General features: G+C 51.4%; 1 protein-coding gene and 3 non-coding genes across 10 annotated transcripts; 2 read left to right on the top strand and 2 right to left on the bottom strand.

Annotated features, from left to right (window-relative positions):
* Nucleotides 1–1,314: 1,314 nt before the first annotated feature.
* On the bottom strand, nucleotides 1,315–24,421 carry ARMH1 (armadillo like helical domain containing 1). Of its 7 annotated transcripts, none has more exons than XM_065553704.1 (12): nucleotides 24,345–24,421; nucleotides 18,176–18,394; nucleotides 17,580–17,648; nucleotides 16,576–16,742; nucleotides 15,495–15,691; nucleotides 13,715–13,799; nucleotides 8,818–8,940; nucleotides 7,388–7,460; nucleotides 5,475–5,604; nucleotides 4,656–4,733; nucleotides 2,548–2,665; nucleotides 1,315–2,207 (listed from the first exon to the last, which is right to left on the bottom strand). In XM_065553704.1, the coding sequence occupies exons 2-12, from the start codon at nucleotides 18,379–18,381 to the stop codon at nucleotides 2,188–2,190; spliced, it is 1,266 nt and encodes a 421-aa protein (XP_065409776.1). In that variant the 5' UTR covers nucleotides 18,382–18,394; nucleotides 24,345–24,421; the 3' UTR covers nucleotides 1,315–2,187. The 7 variants fall into 7 exon arrangements, with proteins under 7 accessions (XP_065409776.1, XP_065409775.1, XP_065409777.1 ...); XM_065553703.1 differs by lacking the exon at nucleotides 24,345–24,421 and adding an exon at nucleotides 24,194–24,308; XM_065553705.1 differs by lacking the exon at nucleotides 24,345–24,421 and adding an exon at nucleotides 22,104–22,237.
* On the top strand, nucleotides 3,588–3,751 carry LOC112059356 (U1 spliceosomal RNA). The gene has a single exon (XR_002888626.2). It is a non-coding gene; the product is annotated as a U1 spliceosomal RNA (small nuclear RNA).
* LOC112059337 (U5 spliceosomal RNA) lies at nucleotides 9,937–10,053 on the top strand. Its single transcript, XR_002888607.2, has one exon. It is a non-coding gene; the product is annotated as a U5 spliceosomal RNA (small nuclear RNA).
* Nucleotides 12,451–12,643, bottom strand: LOC112059332 (U2 spliceosomal RNA). The gene has a single exon (XR_002888604.2). It is a non-coding gene; the product is annotated as a U2 spliceosomal RNA (small nuclear RNA).
* Nucleotides 24,422–24,505: the final 84 nt, after the last annotated feature.

The following is a 24,505-nucleotide window of genomic DNA, read 5'->3' as shown; positions in this document are numbered from 1 at the left end:
TGCCTCACCAATCTACTAGAATTCTTTGAGGGGGTCACAAGCATGTGGACAAAGGGGATTCACTGGCTATAGTGTACTTAAATTTTCAGAAAGCCTTTGACAAAGGTCCCTGACCAAAGGCTCTTAAGCAAAGTAAACTGTCATGGGATAAGAGGGAAGATCCTCTCATGGGTTAGTAACTGGTTAAAAGATAGGAAAAAAATGGTCAGTCTTCAGCATGAAGAGAGAGAGTGAGTGGTGTCCCCCAGGGGTCTGTACTGGGACCAGTGCTATTTAACATATTCATAAATGGTCTGGAAAAAGGGGTAAACAATGCAGTGGCAAAATTTGCAGATGATACAAAACAATTTAAGATAGTTAAGTCCCAGGCAGACTGCAAAGAGCTACAAAAGGATCTCTCAAAACTGGGTGACTGGGCAACAAAATGGCAGATGAAATTCAATGTTGATTAAATGCAAAAAAATGCACATTGTATAGTTGATTATGTTTTCCATATAAAATGATGGGGTCTAAATTAGCTGTTACCACTCAAGAAAGAGCTCTTGGAGTCATTGTGAATAGTTCTCTGAAAATATCCACTCAATGTGCAGCAGCAGTCATAAAAGTGAACAATGTTGGGAATCATTAAGAAAGGGATAGATAATAAGACTGACAATATCATGTTGCTTAAGTATAAATTCATCATACACCCACATCTTGAATACTGCATGCAGATGTGGTTGCCCTATCTCAAAAAAATATATTGGGATTCAAAAAGGTTCAGAAAAGGGCAACAAAAATGATTAGGGGTATGAAATGGCTTCTGTATGAGGAGAGATTAATAAGATGGGGACTTTTCAGCTTGGAAAAGAAACAACTAAGTGGGGGATATGATAGAGGTCTGTAAAATCATGACTGGTGTGGAGAAAGTAAATAAGGAAGTGTCATTTACTCAAACACAAGAACTAGGGGTCACCAAATGAAATTAACAGGCAGCAGGTTTAAAACAAGTATTTCTTCATAGTCAACCTGTGGAACTCCTTGCCAGAGGATGTTGTGAAGGCCAAGACTACAACAGGGTTCAAAAAAGAACTAAAGTTCATGGAGGGTCAGTCCATTGATGGCTATTAGCCAAGAGGAGCAGGGATGGTGTCCCTAGCCTCTGTTTGCCAGAAGCTGGGAATGGCAGTGGGATGGATCACTTGATTACCTACAGGCCACAGGTAGTACCCTCTGTTTGTAGCATTACATTTCAACATAGAAAACATGTGGATTACACTAAATTAAGTGCATAGAAATTACTAGCTGGAAACAAAACAATTAAAGAAAATGACATTTGAAAATGTCTCTGAAAGTTATTTTCAACAAGCCTTTATTATATAAACATTGAATTGGCAAGTAACTCGTGCTAAATAAACATGTTGAACCAACGAGCAGGATTAATATCTGTGACAATGTACCCACTGGAAAATATTCTCACCAACATAATGGGAGCCCAAAGCATTCCTAGGCTTAATTTGATGGTTTCACACAAATAGCAAAAAAAATCCCTCCTTTTACATTTAAAAAAAAAAATTAAATCTAAATAATTTAAAAAACTTTCTTAAACTCCGCAACAAGACTTCCAGTTTCTTTTGAAATGTATTACAATTTGACACTGATCCTGGGCGAGTGGCCGGGACACTGGGCAGGGGGCTGCTTGGCTCCACACCTAGGGCAGGTGGAGGGTCCTCTGTGGCTCTCCACAGCTGCCCACCCAGCTCTTGCTGTGGCTCAGAGCCGCCCCCACCGGCTGGAGCCAGGTCAGGGAGAGCAACGCTGGTAGCTGTGAGGAGCTGCGGCAGGCCCTCCACCTGCCTTGGGTGGAGGGCCCGAGCAGCCTCTGGCCTGTGTCTCCGCCCCACAGCTTCCTTGCCCAGCATCCCTACCCCCTGCCCAGTGTCCCAGCCCCCCACCCAGGGCAGGTGGAGGATCTGTGCTGCAGTTTTTCACAGCTGCCCACCCAGCTCTTAACATCAGAGCCCTGCATGGATACAAAACTTGTATCTGCATCCACGCTGCTATCCACAGAAATGGTCCAAAGATGCGGACATAAAGCAGATTTGCAGGGCTCTAGAGACGGGCATGGCCCAAGAGGGAGGCAGAGGGCATGGAAGAGGGGAAAGAGGCGAGGCAGAGGAGCTGACCTCATTCTGTTGTTTGAAGTTTTCATTCCGTGCTTCCTTCCTCTGGAAGAACAAAGCAGAGCCATGAGTCGCAGAGGGGCAGTGACACCAAGGAGCTCTGGCTGCCCCTGGTGTTAATGCTGGGCAGGGTTGTGTGGGGAACCCTCTGGCATCCAGACTCTTACATGGGACGGCACCTGAGCTCCATGCAGGGACCTGGATTCACCCTCTGCTCTGGCCTCTTGCTCCCTGGGCTGGCCCCACACCCATCTGAGGCTCGATTCTCCTCTCCCTTCCACTGGGGGATCCCCACTGACTTAGAAGGGCTGACTCTTGATTTATGCCTGTCTAAGCGAGAGGAGAATTGGTCTCTGAGTCAGCCTTTTCATGACCCCCTACACACCTTCCATGGGCGGCATCCTTTCTGGGCTTGCTAAACTTCCTGGGATGTTCACTTTATTCGATGCCAGAATATCAACCTGTATTGCATCCATGTTCATGTACAAGGTCTTGGCATCTCTCTAGAACCAGCAAAAAAGGTAAGAGGTTAGCAGCTCGCAGGGACTTGAGCAGGCAGCAAGGACACGAGAAGGGCCACCCAGAGAAGAAGGGAAGTTCCTGACAAGCCCCCTCAGAGGGGCAGTCTTGGCAATAACAAGCCAGTGGAGTCCTGGCAGTTTCCTTTTGCCAGTCTCCACACGTCATTGCACTGAGCATAGCCCTCAGCCCGGGGGCTGGCTGGTGTGACTGACTCCTGAGTAGAGAAACCAGCGAGGGGACTGGGAGCCTGTGTTGGATAGTCTTGGCACTCCCCGGTAAATGACTCCTGCTCTCAATGGTCCCTCTTATTTTTTTACATCCATGTGTGGAATGAATTTTGTTATGTGCACCAATATGGAGGTGATGTGTGGTGGGGCAGGGGGTTGGACTAGATGACCTCTTGAGGTCCCTTCCAACTCTGATATTCTATGATTCTATGGGGGTGGGGCCGAGGTGTTCGGAGTGTGGGAGGGGGCTCAGAGCTGGGGCACAGGCTTGGAGTGCAGGGGGGGTGAGGGCTCTGGCTGGGGGTGTGGGCTCTGAGGTGGGGCCGGGGATGAGAGGTTTGGGGTGTGGGAGGGGGCCCAGAGCTGGGGCACAGGCTTGGGGTGAAGGGGGGGGGTGAGGGCTCTGGCTGGGGGTGTAGGTTCTGGAGCGGGGCCAGGGATGAGGGGTTTGGGGTGCCACGGGGCTGCGGTGGGGAAAGAGGACTCCCCCAGCCCTCTCACCGCAGCAGCCTGAGGCTGGGGGAGAGGGGTCTCTCCCCACTGTGCCTCGGTGCGGCCACACGGCTGCACAGCTTAGAGGGAACTTAGCTCTCCGCTGCTGCAAGGTAGAGGCTGTTCACATTAGAACTGTTTAAGTGAGCCGTTGGCTGTCAGGGCAGGCCCACAAATCAGGGTGTAACCTGTGCTGTAGGGGAGATACCATGATCACGAAGGTGGTTTTCCCAGGGTGAGGCTCATCCATTGCACTGCGGGTGTGCTGACCCCTGCGATTTCCCCAAATGCGGGAAACTCGACTGCATAATTTGTGGTAGTGGGGGACTGCGTTCGCGCTCTCCCCTGGCGCTCGGTTAAGCAAAGGAAGACGAAGTTCAACAGCCATGCACGAGAGGTACATAACAGTCCCAGACTCTCTTCCCTCCATCCCCTCCTGAGGATGGGCCTGGGCTATGAGCACCGTGCAATCAAACTTACAGAGCCAGACACCCACAGGGGGTAAATTGGCACGGCCCTTCTGAAGTTAACGGACCCAGCTGTGTCTCTTTTCGCCAGCTGAGGTTGCCATCTACCACTTCCCCCAAAAGGAAATAAAAGGGAACTGGGAAAGTCTTATTAGGCCCCATTGAGTCGAGCTCGGCCCAGGATTGTTGCCTGCAGGACATTTCCTATGGCTTTGTCCTGCTCAGGTTTAAAGGGCCCATGTGACAGGGCTTCCGCTGATTTACATGGTGTTCAGTCCTGAGCTACCTCAAGGCAGGAGAGCTCAGATGCAGACGGAGGCTCAAGCCTATCTCCTCGTTCTGGGACACTGCTAGCCCTGCATGTCTCACCACTTTTCCAACATCCCCACGCAAATGTGAGTCCAGACACGACCTCAGTGTTACTCCATTTACACGAAAGATGGGCCCCAAGTCAGAAAAGAACCATCCCCTCTCCCCAGACTTCAGAACTCAGGTCCCGCTGTGATTTGCACCATTGTCCCACCTCATTAGTACAGATGGATAGTGCAAGTGCACATTGATATCCACTGCATGGAGTGAAGTCTTTGGGGGTGTTGGGCCAAAACCAAAGCAATTCATTTAACTGAGGACATTGTGATTGGACCCCAGTGGTCTCTGGAGTCTGATCAGGAACTGGAGCTCCACTGCGGCTTTAGAGGAAAGAAACCCAGTCCCCATTATCCCTGCAAAATGGACCCATGTTCCAGACCAGTAACAAGCCCTGGCAGTTAGAGAAGCCCATTTACCATAAAAAGCTGGAACAGAGTCTCTCCTGTTGCCTTCCTCACGTGCTGCTCCACCATGGGAAATGTCCGGACAAAATACTGCAACAAAACACTCCCAATAAGTGCAAAAGGAGGGAGGGGGTGTCTGGCTCCACTGAAAAGCAGCACCCTCACAGGATGGTAAAGTGCTCCAGTTCAGTGCTCCTTCCCACCTGGATTTATCTGTCCATTGCCCCCATTCTGCTGTTCACCTCTCTGAGCGCCAACACGGCTGGAGGCCGGGGTTAACTAGCTGGGGAAAGGGTTGGTACAACACCCAAGCCCCACCCATACTGCTAGAGCAGCTGGATATTTCAGTTTCTGTGATCGGCAGGGGTACGGTTAACCATCACACCACGGGCTTTAGAGCCGACGTCCCCTGTGGACCGGAATGGAGGACCTTCACTCTGGATTTCTCTAGGTTGCAGGCTTTGGGTTGGGTTTGAAGCCTGGTCTTTATGTTGAATTTCCTGATTTTGTATTATTCAAAACTGCAACCCATTCCATGAAGGTTTCTTCTCATTTATTTACTGCCCTTAACTGCACCTCAATGAAGGTTTTTTGTCGGGGAATCATGACTGTTAAGCAGAAGGAGAACTGGAGTTGGATAAGCTCGTCCTCAAGCACTAACAGCAGAGGGGACGCAGAACCCGTAGGGACGTTGCTGTATCATCAGTGCCCTTTTTTCCAGCCTTGCCCCAGTGTGCCTGATCCCCTTTATCTGAATAACGCCCACTGCTCAGGAGCTTAGGGGGAGGAATCCACATTAAAATACACATTGCCCCCCACAGAGATACTCACCTCTAGAGTGATGCTGGCCTGTCTCTGGCAGGTGGTGTGATCCTGGTTCCCCATAGCACACATAAGGCCGTGCACCACTCTCAGCTGGATCATCTCTTCGGCCAGTTTGGTGGAGTCCTTGGCTAGAACGCTGCAAGGAAATCAACGCAGTCAGGCTCCAAGGCTCTTCTGCATGGGAGAAGACTCCCACAACCACAGGAGCTTTCTGGGAATGAAATGGAAGAGCCACGTCTAGCCATTTGGAGGGACAGATTCTAGTCCTGTTGCCTTAGGTGTGGTGCTGATCCAAGTGCAACGTGATGCCTCCATCTTTCCATGTCACTAGCGAATGACTAACACCAATGAACAAGGATGGATGCTATTCTCAAACTGAACAGGAAGCCCATGGCTGCATGTGAACTTTTTAACATCTATGTTTGGGGCTCTACAATTCTTTTAACGATTGACAATAGAAAACACCTGATTTACATATTAAATCCCAGCAAATCCACTACGTTACCCCATAGAATGCAGCATCCAGGGTGGAACAGTAAATTACATTATTTCATTATTGAGCACATCACTGGAGAAAGCAACATGGACGGTGTTTTGTGTCGTCTTCTGCTTTTAAAGGGAGCAATTTGGCATCTTGTGGACTCTGCAGATCTCTAACAGGAAGTGAGCTACAGAAAAGCATGGAGACAGAGTTTCGGGATTCACTGGGTCAGACACTGATTTTGGTTTCATGCATTACGCTGTCGATGTCAAATTGTTAAGTCGAGGCATTTCACTACAAGAGACTCTCTGCTCCCCTGAGAATACAACAGGCTCTGTACTGTTATGTAGCATGGTTTGGTCCAGGTAGGTGGCAAGGTGCTAACACTGTCCCTCTCTATGCTGGCCTGGAAACAGAGGGAACATTCTGACTCTGTATTAATGGGGGGCCGGAGTAAAGGTTGATATTATATTTCACCTATAATAACAGCTCTGAATAATTTCAGGGGAGGATCTGGATTTTGCTACCCAAGCGGAAGTGCTTCTCTCTAAGTTCCTGAGGACTGTTGTGGATGGATGAAAGCCCCCGAAGTCTATATGGAGGAGTTGCAGAGCCATAGGGAAATACTCCGACAGCAATGGCAGAGGGCTAAAGATTCCCTCGGAAGGATAACGACTGACCTTTTCTCCATAAAGGAAGCAGCTTCTGTATAAATCTCGGTAGCGAGGCAGCCTGGATCCCCGCCACCCCGGAGAGGGACAAGCCCCTTTGGATGCTAAAGTGGGCGGAGCCAGTGGAGCTTGCGCCCGCCCCCCAGAGCTCACTAGAGGCCTGGCTGCTGGAGAAGCCAGACGCCTGTGGCCTAGCTCCCGGTTGGGAGACTCTTGCAGGTTGCGACCGACCTGAGGACTGGCCAGACGCCGACCAGACCCCGGGGAAGCTGGTAAACCCGCCTGTGGCAAGTTACCCAGAGGAGCTGCCAAGCCTCCCGCTCGCCGGGTACCCAGAGGAGCCCATGGTGCTTGATTCCTTAGAAGACTCCGTCCAGACGCAGGTACCCTAGAGGGAGAGGTAGGAAATAGCCCGGGGGCAGCCGACCCTCGTCTGGCTGCAGCACATCCAGAGCCCATGTCAGTGTGTTGTGGCCAGGATCCCCACTGACACAGCAGCGGGTCTAGGGCCCCAGGCCGGGACACAGTGGGGTGGGTGGGCCTGCGTCCCCCCTGCCACCCAACGTGCGGGTGGCTGTCTCCCCCTCTCCTGGGCCTCCTAAACTTGTCTGCTTAGCCCCTGCCTGAGGGCCTGGGCCACTGACTCTCTACTGCCCGGCCCTGACCCAGGGCCTGGGCCTGTTATTAAACCGTTTGCTCCATAAAGGAAGCAGCTTCTCTAAATCCTGTATAAATCTCCCTTTGTATTTTGCGCTGAATTTTCTTACCCGATGGCTTTTGCTGCAGCGGCTTGCTGTATATACACCGACAAGGGCTCCGGAAGCTGGAGTGTGGCTGGGTCTGAATGGGGGAACATTAGACAGGATGAAAACTACGGCTAGAGCCATACTTCTGCCAGAAAGCTTGAGTTATAACCTGGGGAATCAGAGCAGTAGCACCTGAAGAAAAGAGGATTTGTGAGATTAGAGCAACATCCCTAAGGGAATCTACACACAAATGTACTGTAGCCCAGTGCATCACAAGGAGCTCTCGCTGCTCAGCGACTGTGTCAGGCTAATGCAGCAACTCAAACAGCCTGGGACGTTGCAGTCTGTTTTACTGAGACAGGATGTGGGTTTCCCTGACTCTTGAAAAGGTGTCCTGGGATCTTTAATTTCCTCTGGCCACATGCAGAAGGGAACTGAGTTTAAGATCTCCTCTGAGAGAAGGCGCCGCATCCCCTGCTCTCCATTCACTTTGCTGCATTCACTGAACAAATCCACACAATTCACAAATAGCATCAAAATTCCCATTCCTGCTCCGAGGGCTCCAACAAGCTGCCTGGCCGTTCCCATTACCCAAAACAGACAAAGCTGATCTCTGCAACTCGCCAGAGGGTCACTGGAGAACAGCACTCAGGAGCCTGCATCAGAGGAAGCTCTGACATCCATATGTGGAGGTACGTCTGTACACTGCAGTGGGGACAGGGGCAGGGGATGTGGAGGCCTGGAGAGTGCAGTGCTGGCCTCCAGCTGCCAGGGGGCCCTGCTTGCCATCTCCTCTCACCCTGTCGCGGGAAAGGGGAAGGGAAAAGAGGGCGATCGCAATCCCAGGACGGACACCCCACGTGCTGGGACTGCACCAACCTACCCATGGAGCTCAGCTGCCCTGATGAAGTGGGGAGGAGAAAAGATGGAGATTCCCTTCTACCTTGGCCTCTTGCAAGGCAGAGCTTAAGGGACACATGGTTTCTAGGTCCTCCTGGGAAGGGGACGGGGGCGCCTCGCCCCTTGCTATGTTTCCTGTGGCGGTGGGCATCAGCCTCCCAGCTGGACCCAGCACCAGCCAGTTGTCGTCCCCCCCCCACCCCCCATAGCCAACCGCTGCAGGTGACCTCACTGCTCCCTGGAGAGGGGGTCCAGGCTGCAAGAGGAGCACACAGGGCCCACTGCAATGGGTACCATGCCCACTAGGAAGAGATTTCTGCATCTCCTCTTCTGAATCGCCGACACCATCTCAAATCAGCCAAGAGGTTGGCTGCAGCATCTGACCTCTGCCAAGGTAGCGCAGGGATGGATTAGCGAGGGCCGGTTCCACCCAAGGAGACTAAGGTACCAAAGTCGCCCACCAGTGGCCGACCAAGCAGAGAGAGCAATCCACTTCGCAGCACTCGGCAGCCTCCAAGCAGACATGAAGGGAAACTGTTGTGACCTCTTACCTTCCGGGGCTTTACCTTTCACTTTAGCAGTCTCTTTCCCCGGTGGTTTAAGTAATTCAACCAGACCCTTCAGCAGCACTGGCCGGACTTCATAGGCCATGAGATCCTTTATCAGCTGAATGGCTAGAGACAAGGAAAGAGGCCAAAGTGCCACCTTGGTGCTCTAACAAGGCTGCACAGCAATCCCAGCAGCAGGTGAAACATCAGAGACAATGGTTTGAACGCTGGCTTCTGAAAGTGCTGTATTTTCCTTCTGCCTTAAAGTAAACCTCCTTGACTAGGGTTGGATTCTGCTCCGTTCCCTTCTGGAAGTTGCTCGGAAACAGAACAGGAGGCCAAGATATGCTCTGTGCATCTGAGAGCAGAAACATGTTCTCCTGGGCTCATAGATCCTAGGTGACATTATTACCCCATGGCTGGCCAGCAAGAGTATGTGGATGGTAAGGAGCCCAACCAAAACATGGCTAACTTTCTATTACGGCATGAACCTCTGTATTGCATAGAGCTCTCTGGGACACAGTGGGAGGGTGCTGGGGTATTGGACATGTGAGGGTTACATACATTTTACACACGTGCACCATTGAAAGCAGCGCTGGCCCACAGCAGGCTCCAGGTGGAAGGGGCAGGAGCAGCTTCCCCACACACCTTTCAGGAGTTTCACTCTGGGAATGTTGGGAATTTGGAAAGTGCTGGCACACGGAGGCAACAGCTCCTGCTGGGAACTCCCAGGCCCTCCACCTGCAGGGGGCCACACTCAATGTCCCCCTCAGCTTGCAGCCACCTGCTCTGATGCCTCCAACAGCCGGGCAGCAGAGCCAACCACCCCCAGGGCAGCCGCTGAGAGGCCACAAACAGCTCCGCACCAGCACTTCTCAGCTCCGCTCACAGTAGAAGGGAGATGCTGGGTCTGGTCTGGGAGCACCAGCTCATTTGCATACCCACAATGCATTGCACATTGAAAAGCCTTTCTTTGAGCATTTCAGTGTCCGTGGAAAGATGTGCCAATTTCTGTTCCACCTCCCTTATGAGGATTGGGCTGCACAGAGCACAGAGCTCTAAAATGAAAAGATTTGTAAGAACCCTCAGTTCCCCTCCAAAAGTCATCCTACTTTGATATTTAGGATCTTTTTTCTCCTCAGGGGGAATAAATCTTTTGCATTTTACTAAAAATTTCTGTGGCAATAAGCTTTTCTGAGTTTACATGCAATTTTTCGAAATGTTCTGTGAATGAGTCTAATTTTTGTGGAAAATAGATAAATTTTTTATTTGAGGTCTATAAAAGCTATGAGTCAAATGCTTTGTTTTCATAAGCCATTGAAAGTTTAAGTTAAATTGTTTTTTCTAGGGGGGGGAGAAAAAACCTAATTCTTTAGAAGTTGCATAAATCCCCATTCTGTGTCCTTGCATCCCCAGTCCACATGCGTCCCTCTACCCCCACTCAGACACCCACTCCCCCCATCCCCATGTGGCCCTGCACCCCCTCCCCTGTCCCTTTGTGGCTCTGTACCCCCTCCTCCTATCCCCCTGTGTCTCTGTGCCCCCACCCAGCCACTCCCCTATCCCTATGTGTCCCTGTCTCCCCTCCCCGTTCCCCCCATCCAGCCATTTCCCTGTCCCTATGTGTCCCTGTCCCCCCTCCCCCTGTCCTCATGTGTCTCTGTGCCCCCACCTATCCAGTCCTCTGTTCCTGTGTCCCTGAACCCCCTCCCCCTGCCCCATGTGTCTGTGCCCCCACCTATCCCTATGTAGCTCTGCACCCCCTCCCCCATCACCATGCACCTCTCTCCCCTCTGTGGCTCTGTGCCCCTGCCCCAGTCTGTCCTCCCCCACTAGCCCTTATGAGTCCATCTGACTCCCCCAGCACCCCACGCTGTCTGTCTCCTGACCTGGCATGACAGGCGCTGTGAAGAAGTCAGTCTTTCTCTTAGCTGGCCAGGAGCTGTTGCTTTGTTCCATCACCAAGCACCCTCTGGTGGGCAAAAGGTGGAACTACAACAACATTTTGACAGAAGCTTTTTTCTGAGCAAAAATTTTTAAAATATGTGGAGCTCATTAATTAATGATGCATGCAGTAGCGCAGAATTCCCCCAGGAGTAAAAGAGAAATGGTGTAACTCTGGGCCTTTACAAAGTTGCTACACTAGGCAAATAGATGAGCTGCTGGCTCTGCAATATCAGTGCTTCAGGCGGAATTCACCCGCCGAGCTGTTTGCCCAGAACTTCTCAGTCATGAATTCCAGAACTAATGTCACCTATTATCTAGAACGTATAATCTCATTCCAAAATAAATAGTTTTTGAGCAAGGCCTTTCAGCATCATCAGAGTTAAGCTAAAAAGATCCACCACAAAACCCAACCGCCATCAAGTGAAACCTTCAAGCACAAACTTTGTTCCTTTCATTTTCTGCACAGACAATAAACCCTGTTAAATTACAATAAAACACCTCAAATCATTCTATTTTTTACATCAAAAAGCAACCTCAGTAAAATAAGGCTTCCTTTGTGTGTATGTTTACCTGCTTTAACCTGGGAAATAAGTTTCTTATTTCTTTTCCTAGTTAATAAATATTTAGTTAGTTTATTATAGGATTGCCTATGAGCATTGTCTTCGGTTTGAGATCTCAGGTGCAATTGACCCAGGTGAGTGACCAGGAATGACCTGTCACAAAGGCAGGCTCACCTGGGTGGCAAGATAGATTCAGGGTGCCCAAGGGGACTGTCTGTGACCCCATGTTAAGGCTGTTTTAGTGCTTGAGGAGTTCACACTTGATACTTGGTTGGTGAAATCGAAGTATAGACCATACAACTATGAGGAGCCCCGCTGTCTGCCAGCCCTGGGCACCCGGGGCTCCTACTGTCTGCCACCCCCGGGCACCTGGGTTCCCGCTCTCTGGGGCTCTGCTGTACTAGAAAGAAAGGTACGTTTCTAGCTTGCCCGATGGCAGAGAAAATGTTGAAATTGGGACCTGAGAGCACCTTAAAGGTTCAGAAACCGGAAGGGAAATAAAGAGACCCCATATGACATAAAAAACAAAAATCCTCATGATTTTTAAGCCAATCTCGTGATTTTGGGGGATCTTACTCATGATTTTCCAATGGTGAGGGATGGCAACGCTGATAAGGGTTATTATTTTGAATTTACATTACAGTAGGTTTGAAGAAAAAACCCAAACTCATCAGCACTGGGACCCCTGTGTGCTGGGTGCAGCACGACACCTAGTGCCTTCACTTGATTTTACAAACCAAGATACATAGGACATAAGCTGGGTGGGGAGAAGTCTATGTAACTCAGGCAGTTATTTATAGACCTGAGACCTTCAATATTACAAAAGAAAGAAAGAAAGAAAGAAAATCTCCCTCACAGACCCTCCAGTCTGGAAAGCATTAATTCCTCGGATTGTCAGAAGGATTCACAGCAGAAAATAAAACCCCAGCTTTTTAAACAATTCTCCAGTAAGACAAAGAAACTGACATCTATAGACTCCCAGAATGCTACAAGAAACTTTAACACTATTTCATCGTAAACAAACCAATGCATTTTAACTACTGTAAAGATCTACTTCAAATAAGCCATACAAAACAATCTCCTTACAGTGAAATTCTTTCTATCTGTCTAACCAGAATTTTCTCTCCAAAGGAAAGGTACCATTCCTAGAAATACTACCATAGCATGTTGATACATGGGGTGGACAAAGCAAGCTCCTATTCCATCACCCCATTTCAAAAATTAATTTGATGTACAATGCTCAAATAAAACACATATCAGACATTAAATTGAAAAGATTAGGCATTACACTTGATTTTAGCTGAGAGCAGCAGAGAAGTAAGGTGGAGGCCCTCGGATGCTACATAGTCCCCCTGCCCCCAATACTTTTATGTCACCGGGAACTGGGTGTCTGGGTGCTGGAGACAGATAACCTGCTGAGCAGTTTTCACTTAAAGCCTGCAGCTTTGGGGGCGTGGTCCAGACCCAGGGTCTGTGTTGCAGTAGGCTAGTGTGTCTGGCTCAACAAGGCAGGGTTCTGGAGTCCCAAGCTGGCAGGGAAAACGGGCTCGGAGGTAATTTCAGCACATCAGGTGACAGTCCCAAGGGGGTTTCTGTGACCGAACCAGTCACACCCCTGTTTCTACAGCCTATTGCTCTGGCCCAATTAAACCGTGAGTTTGCTCCTCGGAACCAGGGTCTCTGGGAGCAAACCCAGCCCCTGGACCAGGGAGTCGGGATGTGGGTCATGATGCACAATGCATTATGGGCATGCAAACAAGCATCCCGGACCTGCAGGGGATCCCATCCCACCCCCTGCGGTCAGTACAGCCGACCTGGGGCCAGCAGAGAGCGGGCGGCTTGTCCCCAGCCCCTGCCGCCCCCGGGCTCTGCCGCCAGGGTTGGGCTTTGCTGGCCTGCAGCCACCGCACAGCTCGTTAACCCGCCCGTGGAGACCCGCGTCCCCAGCCCCGCTCCTGCCTCCTTGGTAGAAGAGGAAAAGCTGGAAACACGCAAACCTTTGCACGAGCAACACCCCTCCCGGGCCGGGCATGGAGGCTGGAGCTGGAGAGCGGCGCGCTGACAACACGCAGCTGGGTTACAAACCACCCACCCCCATCAGATCCGGTATTGCACCCAGCTGCTTGGTCTGTGCAGTAACGGGCACTCCGCCTCCGGGCCTTGAGACTCGCCTGTTTTCCTTTCCTGTTGCCAGGTCAGTTAAATTCCTTAGAGCCCAGTGAGCAGCCGAAAGGCAAATACACCCAGCCCGGTGCTCACACTCTCCGCTTCGGCTGCTGCCTTGGAGTGACTCTTGACAGGCTCACTGAGAACCTCCCCACGAATGATTCAAAAGTCTGCGTTCCTCCTCAGTAGACAGCACAAGGGACGTGCAATACAGTGATGGTTCCTACCTTCATACTGAACTTCCAAGTGCATTGAGCTGAGCACGCCCAGCACAGCGTCCACAATGCCGGGATGGGCTGCTCCCACGATCGCCTGACAATGAAAGGAACAAGAGGGGTGTTACTCCTCCCGGGTCTCACATCTGCAGCGCACTGAAATGTTCACACGTGTTTGATCCTCAAGATACAGAGAACTGCACAGCACTTCGCTCTGAGAGACTCGGGGAAATGGGCTCTTGGGGCTGATTCTGCACCCATTACTCAGGTCCGTGAGCACTAGGACTCCTCGTGTAAGTGCTCACCAATGTAAGGGCTGCCCAGTCTAGCCTATGGTTCTCAGACTAAGGACTGCAGTTATTGGGGGGCAGCAAACTATTCATTACTATTATTTAATATTTTTAATATGGCAGCAGCCAGAGGCTCCAATCAGGATCAGGGCCCCACTGCTCTGGGGCTAGACAAAGAGGTAGAAAAGTCCCCTGCCCCAAAGAGCTTACAGAGAAAGAAGACAAATGTTCTACAAAGTGTGGGGAAAAGGGGAGACAAAATCTCGCCTCCTCTCAGGACTCCTCAAACGTGAGCATGAGTTCACTGATCTCCTGCTAACTGCGGCACTAGAACAGCGTTACGATTTTAATAGTGCTCTATCCGGGAGCCTCTCTCTCTCATGTGGTATGTAACAGAAGAGACAAAGACATAAAATGTATGTTCAAAGGTCAAGGATCCATGATCCTGCAGATTTGGGGGGGGGGTGGTGGCCACCCCCACCCTTCCTTGCTGACAAGGGACTGACATTTCAAATGGGAGATTGTCGGAATTAAATTCAAGAGCATCAGACTGCATCAGAGCTGCTACCCACCTACCTCACTGCTTAGCTCTATCTTAGTCTGGGTACTTAACATATAGCTAGAATTTGTTATGCAAGTGCATATTTCCAGGCCAGGGAGAATTTAACAGGGGTCAGAAGACCACAACCCCATTCTCTCAATTAAAAGAACAGCACAACCAAAGTGCAGGATTTAAAACAGTAGCACTAAAGGCCGTATAGTTAATCCTGCATGCCATTCCCTTTGAAGTTCCCCACGGAGGAAGGGCAGGACATGTCTTTAGAGGCATATCCTCTCCTACAGCCGAGGTCATACGTTTTCATACCAGGCTTTCACAATAAGTAACAGACCGGAGGAGAAGAGGAATGATAAAATATCTTTCATATTCAATTTATTTAAAAGCAGCATATTAGATCCTGATGGAGCATGGCCTATGTAGACAGAAGTAGCAGCCTTTATACACTCAGCACTGGCTCACACACAGCCTTGGAGTCTAGCATCTGTGTTACTGAGAGGGAAAAGTCGAAGGGGGGAACTGTTCATGATTCCGTTATCCAAATCAGACAGAAAACAGTTCTGTGCACCCCATTGATTTTCAGTGTGTTCTCAGAACTCAGGCACAGGAACTTGAAGAGCGTACTCTGTGCTGATGACATGCAACTTAGCGCAAAAGGATCCTGGCTTCAGGCTTCTGTTATCCAGTATTACCTCAACAAGGCACTTTCAAATCGGGTTGGCTTATCCACACAGGGTATGCAGCCTTAGGACACATCAGCTGAGTACATACTGGGTGTGCTTGTGGATGCAATAAGCTCTTCTCTGGGCTCCTTAATAAGGCAAGAACTGTAGCAGGATTTCCACACACCTCTAGCCTCCGGCTTACGATAGATTCACTATGAAACAGAGTGTTCTGATGAAACTAAAGACTGGGCTAAAGTTTGATTCCATCCCGTTCTGCTCACCTGCACAGTTCTGAGTGTCTGCAGAGACAGCTGTTGGGCTTTGGGGGATGTGCATGGCAGCAAAGCAATCAGGCCTTTGTATACTTGGTTCTGATACTTGGGATTGCCGTGGCCTAAAGAATCCAACAGAATTTGCACTTGTTCTTGAGTCTCTTCAGACTTGGAATTGGCCAAGAACTCAGCTATTGATCTCACACCTGTGTATAAGAAAGCCCAAGTGGTTACATATCTGAGGTTAGACGACAACTTGGTAATTTTATTGAAATCCAGAAAGAATCAAAACCACTGTCCCATTTTAATCACTGCTGCTGGAGAGGTAGAGATGGGGAATAATCTTTGGCAGTAGCTATTACGCTGATTTTAAAATATAATGGGCCAAATTCTCAGCTGGTCTAGAAGGGCAAAATGCTGCTGAAGTCAATTGAACTACATGCATTTACACCAATAAAGAATCTGGCCCCAGGAGGTAAATGGTGCATACTGAGTCTCACTTTACTGATTCCATCACACTCATCTCACTGCTGAGGAAGTTGTTCAAACCTTGAGCATCTGTCACTGATTGTACTGATGGGTTCCCCTTAATAAATGCTTTTTCCATTGTATTTTTCCAGTCTTCAAAAACATCTGAAGAGATCTAGCTTTCCCTTTTCAGAAAAAATTCCTGATTTTTTCAATAGATACCAATCAGAGACAATTTTAGCCCCAAGAGGGAAGGTTTGGAGAGGTAGCAGTGGGTGATCACAGCAGGTTATAATGGAAACTTTTGCAGCCTTAGCCATAGCAGTTGCAACCAGCATGATTGCTGGAATACATCAAAGGAAAAACACTGTACAGAAAGTAGGCTCATTAAAAATGAGAAGGGGGATGAAATGTAACTACTCAGCAATGGCTGAGACTCTGAACTCCTTTCAACAAGAAAAGTACTAAAATAATCTTCCATCACTAGGACTCTCGTAGAGTGAAAGGAACAGGTTCGGTTCTGTAAGGAGCCCTTGACGTTTGGAGGTCAGAGAGTACAGACTTGCCTAAATGGATGGAAGCCCATTCCACTGATAAAGACCATGGATGGCACGGCACTTACCATAACTTTCACAGATGAGCTCCTTATACTTCCTGCCAGCGTTTGCTACGAGTTGGAGCAGCTTTATCGACTCCCTTTTGTCCTCTTCCTTCAGTTGCTTCAGCCCTAGTATTTCCAGGAGAGTCAGGACACCTCCAACCTCCAGAAATTCAATAAGATACCTGTGGCTACAGAGATGAGCAGAAAATGTAACACTTTGAACCAAATCTTCCTTCCTTGGATCTCCATATTCCTGGGAACCTTCTTCCTACCTCCTTGCCTCAGTTTGTGTCTAAGTTCCTGGACAGAGAGGACAGGTACTAGAAGCTTGACTTGGAACCCAAATGTGAATGCCTCACCTGGCAGTATGATGTGCTCCCAATAGGCTACCAGGTGAGATATTTACCTCTGAGTGTCCACATTTGGATACTGACCTACATGCACACAGAACTAGGGGCTCCATACACAGGGTGCTCATCGGATCCCTAACGAATCAGACCGCTCCTGGGAAACATGAGGGACTCACTGAGCAATTGCATAGCATGGGCAACATCATAAAATATTTACAGTATTCTTGGGAAGCACAAAGGGTCTTGGCTTTGACCAGCCTTGTGTGAAGTAACATATGCAGCACCTCCCACCTGCCCATGACTGATTTATCTATTTCTACAGAGTGCTCATCACCATGGTATCTGACCTCCCCAAACAGGGGACACAATTCAAAACAGGTCCAACTGCACAACCTACTAAGTGTGTGTGGGAGTCACCAGGCATGAAGGAGGCTCACAGACTGTGGGGATCCAGAGAGCTGCAGAGGAGAGAGGAGAGGCTTGCCCAGTTATGGGTACATGCAGACAGCAGGGTGCTCAAAAGCACAGATCATGGACAGTTGTCTCTGTTGCCCTTTCCCAGACCATCCCTGTAGTAAAATATTAATACCGGCCCCCCTCACCCTGGGCTGGCACAACTCTGGGATGTTAAAACCCCCCAAACAATTCTTGTTGAAGTGACACAATAGTACTCACCTACTTGCAGCTGACAGAAAGATGCCAATGGACTTTAGCTGCTGATCTAGGTATATTCCATACATATAGCTGTTTGACAATGTTAAGGAGCAAATACTGAGACAATTTTTCTCATTAAAGCTGGTCTGGCTGGTAGCTTGATGGCAATGTGTGGCACTGCACCTGGGGAACCTGTCTTTGGGAAAGGGCACAGGCCTTAATTTTCCAGGCCAGCTGGGTTGCAAGCCACTAAGGAGGCAGCATGCTCATCCCCAGAGTAGGCGTGAAGTGGGTGCCTGCGGCATTGATGGGCTTGGCAGGGAGCTTACATTTTGTCCTCAGCTAGAAGGATGGGATGTCCTGATGTAGGACCTATGAGAGGGGCCGGAGAAAACAAGGGGAATCTTGCAGAGCAACTCAATAATACCCTTGGTGTGGAACTTCCCTCAGATTCCAGCTTTCATGGCTGAGCTCTTCTCCCTGAACAACTTAGCTGGACTCAGGTATTTCCACAGAGAGGGGCTACCTTCAATCGTATTGGGGAAAAGAACGTTTGGGAGAGAATCTTCCCCTCGATCGCCCCACCACCTCCGCTGGCATCCCGAGGAAGTAGATACGTCAGCCTCAGCCATGATGTTAGGCGGGCCAGAAACAAGCTGGCTCCCTGTGAGAATTCCAGCTCCAACTCTGGCCCTGTCTTTCCTTGATTTGCCTTAATGAAATTATCCAGCATGTGGCTTCGAGCAGCTTTGCTAGCATTGTCCCATTCCTGCAAGAACCCCATCAGTCTGCTGATGGCTGCCTGCTCCTTTGTGGAAGTCATGATCAATACCCTCCTATAGGGGAGAGAGAGAGGTTATAGAAACCCTTAAAGATAAATGTAGGCTGTACAAATGAGTAACACCAGCACTAATTATACTTTCCCCTTCATTAGTGCTTTCCAGCTAAGGATCACAAAGCACTTGACAAACATTGATTAATATAATCTTATCTTCCTTCATTCCCATTGCTATCTCCATTTTACATCTGGAGAAACTGAGACATAAAGAGATTAACTGATTTACCCAAGGCCACATGGTAAATCTGTGGCAGAGCTGGGATTAGAATCCAGATCTCCTGCTTGAACCACAAGATCATCTTCACAAGAGCAATCTCCCTCCCAGATATGAATAAAGCACTATAACGTTGCAAATGTTCTTAATCTCAGATGTTGCTAGCTTCCCAGGATGGATACTTGATCCCATGCCAGGCCCTGCCAGAGGGTAAGTAGGATGAAATAAGAGCAGAGATGCACAGGACCTTGACGATGTGGATTTGGGAAGCTTTTGCATTTTGAACCTTTTTGTCCTAGTTCATGTCTTATTATTTAATTTCTCTTCGAGTGCAGAGAGCTTTCAATGGCACATTTTAAAATAAACTCAGGGGGGAAATGAAATAATAATCCAAGGAATAGGGCAGCTACAGAAAACCCCAACTGACCCTGTGACAGTGATCCCCATTTTGCCGAATTTCTTTGACATATTTGGGCACTCTCTGTCTCCCCCTCCCCCCTTTGTGGTGTAATTAGTTCTGGCAAAAAGTGCAGATTGACAGCTCTGAAAGCTAAAGATGGTTTAATCACATAGGTCCCAATCTTGCAAATACACATGCTTAACTTTAAGCTTGTGAGTAGTCCCAATGTGGGGCTTAAAGTTAAGCACGTGCATGGGTGTTTGTAGAATTGGAGTAGGGTGACCAGACAGCAAATGTGAAAAATCAGGACGGGGGTGGGGGGCAATAGGAGCCTATATAAGAAAAAGACCCAAAAATCGGGACTGTCACTATAAAATCGGGACATCTGGTCACCCTAAATCGGAGCCAAAGGAGGTACAACACAGGCAGCAATACTGCAAGCTTCTCTCCACGCAGCCCTGTCAACATGCTTCATCTGTGTCCTTCTGTGTTCAGTCTTTGCCTCTTGCAGTTCTTGGCCCCTTTGCTGAGACGGAAGCCTTGTCTAAGTGAGAAAGTTGCATTGGTTTAATTTAAGGTGTAATTTAAAAGCAAATTAGTTAAACCAATGCAACCCCCTGTCTGGACACTTATTTCAGGGCTTCTTTCAGTTTAGTTTAAATCGATTAGGTCCGTTTGGGTCTATGCCTATTTCCTATCTGTAAAGTGCCTAGCACTTGTCTACTAGGAACTTGACTGAGATTCCAAATCCATTTCACAAAAGGCACCAGATGGCTGCCCAATGGTCACTTTCTGTCACTACTGCCTGGGCAGGATGGAAACCAATGACCTAAAGGTGAAATGCTCTGTAGTTAAGTGTATTAAAAAAAAATAAAAACCAAAAAACCCACCACCCTAGAAAGTTGGCTAAAGAAACAATTCTGTGGTGTTAAGAGGAGTTGGCATTTCATTAGGGAATTAACAGTCTGTGGTTTGTAGGAGTCTGTGTCCTTGGCAGAGTGTATTCAGGATCTCCTCTGAGGGAGGACAAGGTTTAAAATAAATCAGTTTTCCCAAAATAGTTGTGATTGAAAGTGTTATTAGCCATAACAAATGTTAGTGCTGATGGGAGACTGGCCTGTTAGGACCCCTTTGTCGAAAGTCGTATTTCACAGCATCATGAGCTTTTCCCAGTGATTTACAGAATATTTGTGAAACATTATGTGCAAGGCTCACGATGAGAGAACAGCTAGTGTGTTGAGGGAACGAGTATTTCACAGAGACCGTTTGCATAAAATTTACAGTCCCATAAAGAGCTCCTATGTCCTCTACAGAAATCTAGTTAAAAGAACTTAACAGTCTGAAGCATCCCAAAATTGATTCTAAATTAACATTTCCATATTTATGTTTGAGACGCTGATGCTGTGCTCTTATCCTGCTTTTATTAAGAAGCAGCAATAATCCTCACTGTTCAGAAACACCATCACCAGCCTCTGGACAGCAGGATTTGAGGAATAAAGGGTGCTTTCCTATTATCCATTCCAGCCAGGGAGCACAGTTGGTCTGAAAACGATCACACAATACAACTAACTGAGGACACAACGGTACCAGACTTTGACTGTTATAATACTATGCACCTATACGGTGCTCTTCACCCAAAGAGCTCCAAGTGCCCTATAAATAGGGGTAAGGATTCTTATTATCCTTATTTTACAGATACAGAAACAAATTCACAGAGAGGGGAAAAGACTTGCCCCAAGCTCACACAGTAACTCAGAACAGAACCAAGTCTCCTCACTCCAAATTGTCCGTTCTAGCCACTCAATGAACTGCCTCACTCATCTCGCTGGCTCGGGTAAGCTTAGAGGGTTGGACACCAAGTCAGTACTTTGTTGGGAGGACTCTAAGGAAAACCCAGGTGATTTAGGAACTGGTGTTGGCCATTCACTAGGTAGCACTTTTCCTTTTGAATCACTTCTGAATCGAGGAGTCCAAGTTAAGGGCCCGGGAGCACTGTGCTGCCAGAGGTGCCCGCCTCAGTTGTGAGTGGTGCAGCCCTGGAGGAGTTGGGAGACGGGAGGGAAAAGGTGGTTTTAAGATATCTTGGCACCCACCAGATTCCAAGCCTTGCCCAGCCCCTGGCACAAGTTGGAGCCTGCTTGGCCCATCCACCTATCACCATGGCCCCCGCTCCTGCTCGTCCTCTTCCCACCGAGGCCCTGCCCCCTGGCCAGGCCAGCAGCTGGAGACGGGCCCTGGGAGCCCAGGCAGCTGTGGAGAGCCATGGATCCCATGGGTGGAGACCTGCCCAGGGGGGGGGGGGAGGGCCTGCCCAAGAGTTGCCCCTGGCCCGTGTCCCTGCTCCCCGGGCCCTCCGCCCAGGGCAGGTGGAGGGTGCGCGGCTCCCCACAGCTGCACTGGGCAGATCTTACCATGGCGCAGCTCCGAGGCCCTGCCCCCCGGCTGGAGCTGGGTCAGGGTAAGAGCCACGCAGGCAGCTGTGGGGGCCACTGACCCTCCACCTGCCCTGCACAGGGGACCCAGGAGGTGGGGACACAGGCCGGGGTCTGCTCTTGGGAGCCCCCCACCCAGGGTAGGTAGAGGGTCCCAGGCTCCCTAGCCCTGCTCTGGCTTGGCTGTGGGTGGGGCCTTTGGGGGAAGAGGTGGGGCAGGGGCGGGACCAAGGAGGGGGGCTTGTCCCCTCCACTTTTGGGAAGGCTCTGCGCCCCCCCCCCCCCCCCCACCAAACCCACAATCCCCACTGATCCAGCAGGCCCCTTCCTTCCTCCCTCCCCTAAAGCTCTATGACCCTTGCTCCTTCTCCAGACCCCCTGCTCCAGCAGCCCCCTCCAGGCACCTACTATTCCCTCTCCTTGGTCCCACTGACTCCCCCAGCACCCTTTTGCCCCCAAACCTGGTACCTACTCTCCCTCTAATCCAGTTAGACCCCAAATCCATCTAATGCTAGTTCCCTTGCCAGCTCTGTGAAACTCCATTTCCGCCAATGCTCACCCCACCCCAGCTGCGATGCCCCTACACCCTCTTCAGTTCCCCCATGGCTCCCAATAGCTCTTTGAGAAAGGGGCTGTGTGAGATACTGGTCATTCCCCCTACCCATGGTTGTCTTCTGGGGGTGATTGGCTGGCTCTCACACCATGCTCATTATGCCATGAGGCACTGTGTCTCCTCCAGTCCTAAAAGAATCTCTTTGCCTTACTCCTCCTACACAGCCAGGCCAACAGCAAACTAAGGAAAGGGATAGATCATAAGACAGGAAATTAGATACATTCACGGAGGCTAGGTCCATCAATGGCAATTAGCCAAGATAGTCAGGGATGCCACCCCACACTCTGGTTATCCCTAGCCTCTGACTGCCAGAAGCTGGCAGTGGATGACGGGATGGATCACTTGATAACTGCCCTGTTCTGTTCTTTCCTCTGAAGCACCTGGTACTGGCCACTGTCAGAAGACAGGAGACTGGGCTAGATGGACCATTGGTCTGACCCAGTCTGGCAATTCTTATATTACACCTCTACCCTGATATAGCGCGACCCGATATAACACGAATTCGGATATAACGCAGTAAAGCAGCACTCCCGGGGCGGGGCTGCGCACTCCGGCGGATCAAAGCAAGTTCGATATAACGCGGTAAGATTTTTTGGCTCCCGAGGACAGCGTTATATCGGAGTAGAGGTGTATTATATTCTTATACACTGACCAACCCCCGCTGCCCTCCCCCACTGCCTGCATCTACCCCATCCCCCCACCTACCAACCCTGCCCCCTGCACCCACCCACCCCACCTACCCACCCCCCCGTCCTGCCCCCTGCCTGCGCCCCCCCACCTACCCACCCCCCGTCCTGCCCCCTGCCTGCGCCCCCCCACCTACCCACCCCCCCGTCCTGCCCCCTGCCTGCGCCCCCCCACCTACCCACCCCCCATCCTGCCCCCTGCCTGCGCCCCCCACCTACCCACCCCCCCGTCCTGCCCCCTGCCTGCGCCCCCCCACCTACCCACCCCCCCGTCCTGCCCCCTGCCTGCGCCCCCCACCTACCCACCCCCCGTCCTGCCCCCTGCCTGCACCCCCCAACCCCATCTACCCACCCCCCGTCTGCACCTCCCAACCCCATCTACCCACCCCCCGTCCTGCCCCCCGCCTGCGCCCCCCGTCCTGCCCCCTGCCTGCACCCCCACCTACCCACCCCCCGTCCTGCCCCCTGCCTGCACCCCCCACCTACCCACCCCCCAGCGCTGCCCCCTGCCTGCACCCCCCAACCCCATCTACCCACCCCCCGTCTGCACCTCCCAACCCCATCTACCCACCCCCCCGTCCTGCCCCCTGCCTGCACCCCCACCTACCCACCCCTGTCCTGCCCCCTGCCTGCACCCCCCACCTACCCACCCCCCAGCGCTGCCCCCTGCCTGCACCCCCCAACCCCATCTACCCACCCCCCGTCTGCACCTCCCAACCCCATCTACCCACCCCCCGTCCTGCCCCCCGCCTGCGCTCCCCGTCCTGCCCCCTGCCTGCGCCCCCCACCTACCCACCCCCCAGCGCTGCCCCCTGCCTGCACCCCCCACCTACCCACCCCCCAGCGCTGCCCCCTGCCTGCACCCCCCAACCCCATCTACCCACCCCCCCGTCCTGCCCCCTGCCTGCGCCCCCCCACCTACCCACCCCCCGTCCTGCCCCCCGCCTGCGCCCCCCCACCTACCCACCCCCCATCCTGCCCCCTGCCTGCGCCCCCCACCTACCCACCCCCCCGTCCTGCCCCCTGCCTGCGCCCCCCCACCTACCCACCCCCCGTCCTGCCCCCTGCCTGCACCCCCCAACCCCATCTACCCACCCCCCGTCTGCACCTCCCAACCCCATCTACCCACCCCCCGTCCTGCCCCCCGCCTGCGCCCCCCGTCCTGCCCCCTGCCTGCACCCCCACCTACCCACCCCCTGTCCTGCCCCCTGCCTGCACCCCCCACCTACCCACCCCCCAGCGCTGCCCCCTGCCTGCACCCCCCAACCCCATCTACCCACCCCCCGTCTGCACCTCCCAACCCCATCTACCCACCCCCCGTCCTGCCCCCCGCCTGCGCCCCCCGTCCTGCCCCCTGCCTGCGCCCCCCCCCCGCCTACCCACCCCCCGTGTAGCCCCCACACGCCTGGGGGCGGGGCGCTGTCCCGCGAGCGGCTCTACAGCCTTAGCTACCAGCCCGGGGCTCAAGCGAGAGCCGCTGCTGCACTAAGCTCCGGAGGTCCCCGGTTCGATCCCGCCTGCCGATGCCCTGGGTCTGTGGGCGTTACACATCGCCCCGGGGCCCCCTACACAGGGGTGTCGATTGCACGCGGCTCCCTCTCACCTGCCCGCCAGCGCTTCAGTTTGATTGACATCCCAGACGAACCAACCACAGACCGCGCTCACCTAGCCTTCGACCAATGGGTAGCCTCATTCCGACCCGGTGGGCGGGGCGCTGGCGAGACAGCGGTTGCTAGGGGCGCGGGTTCTGTTAGCCCCTGAGAG

The sequence above is a fragment of the Chrysemys picta genome, chromosome 8 (genome assembly GCF_011386835.1).
Source record: "Chrysemys picta bellii isolate R12L10 chromosome 8, ASM1138683v2, whole genome shotgun sequence".
Classification (NCBI taxonomy): Eukaryota; Metazoa; Chordata; order Testudines; family Emydidae; genus Chrysemys; species Chrysemys picta.
Note: the sequence above shows the minus strand (reverse complement) of the source record. Positions and strands in the feature narration are given on the sequence as shown.

Excerpts from the sequence above, each read along its gene's own strand:
- ARMH1 (XM_065553704.1), bottom strand. The coding sequence starts at position 18,381 with ATGACTTCCACAAAGGAGCAGGCAGCCATCAGCAGACTGATGGGGTTC. Across the intron at positions 17,649-18,175 it reads ACATCATGGCTGAGGCTGAC|CTATATGTATGGAATATACC; the intron begins GTATCTACTTCC and ends ATTGTCAAACAG. Across the intron at positions 2,208-2,547 it reads AAGGATGCCGCCCATGGAAG|AGGAAGGAAGCACGGAATGA; the intron begins GTGTGTAGGGGG and ends TTGTTCTTCCAG.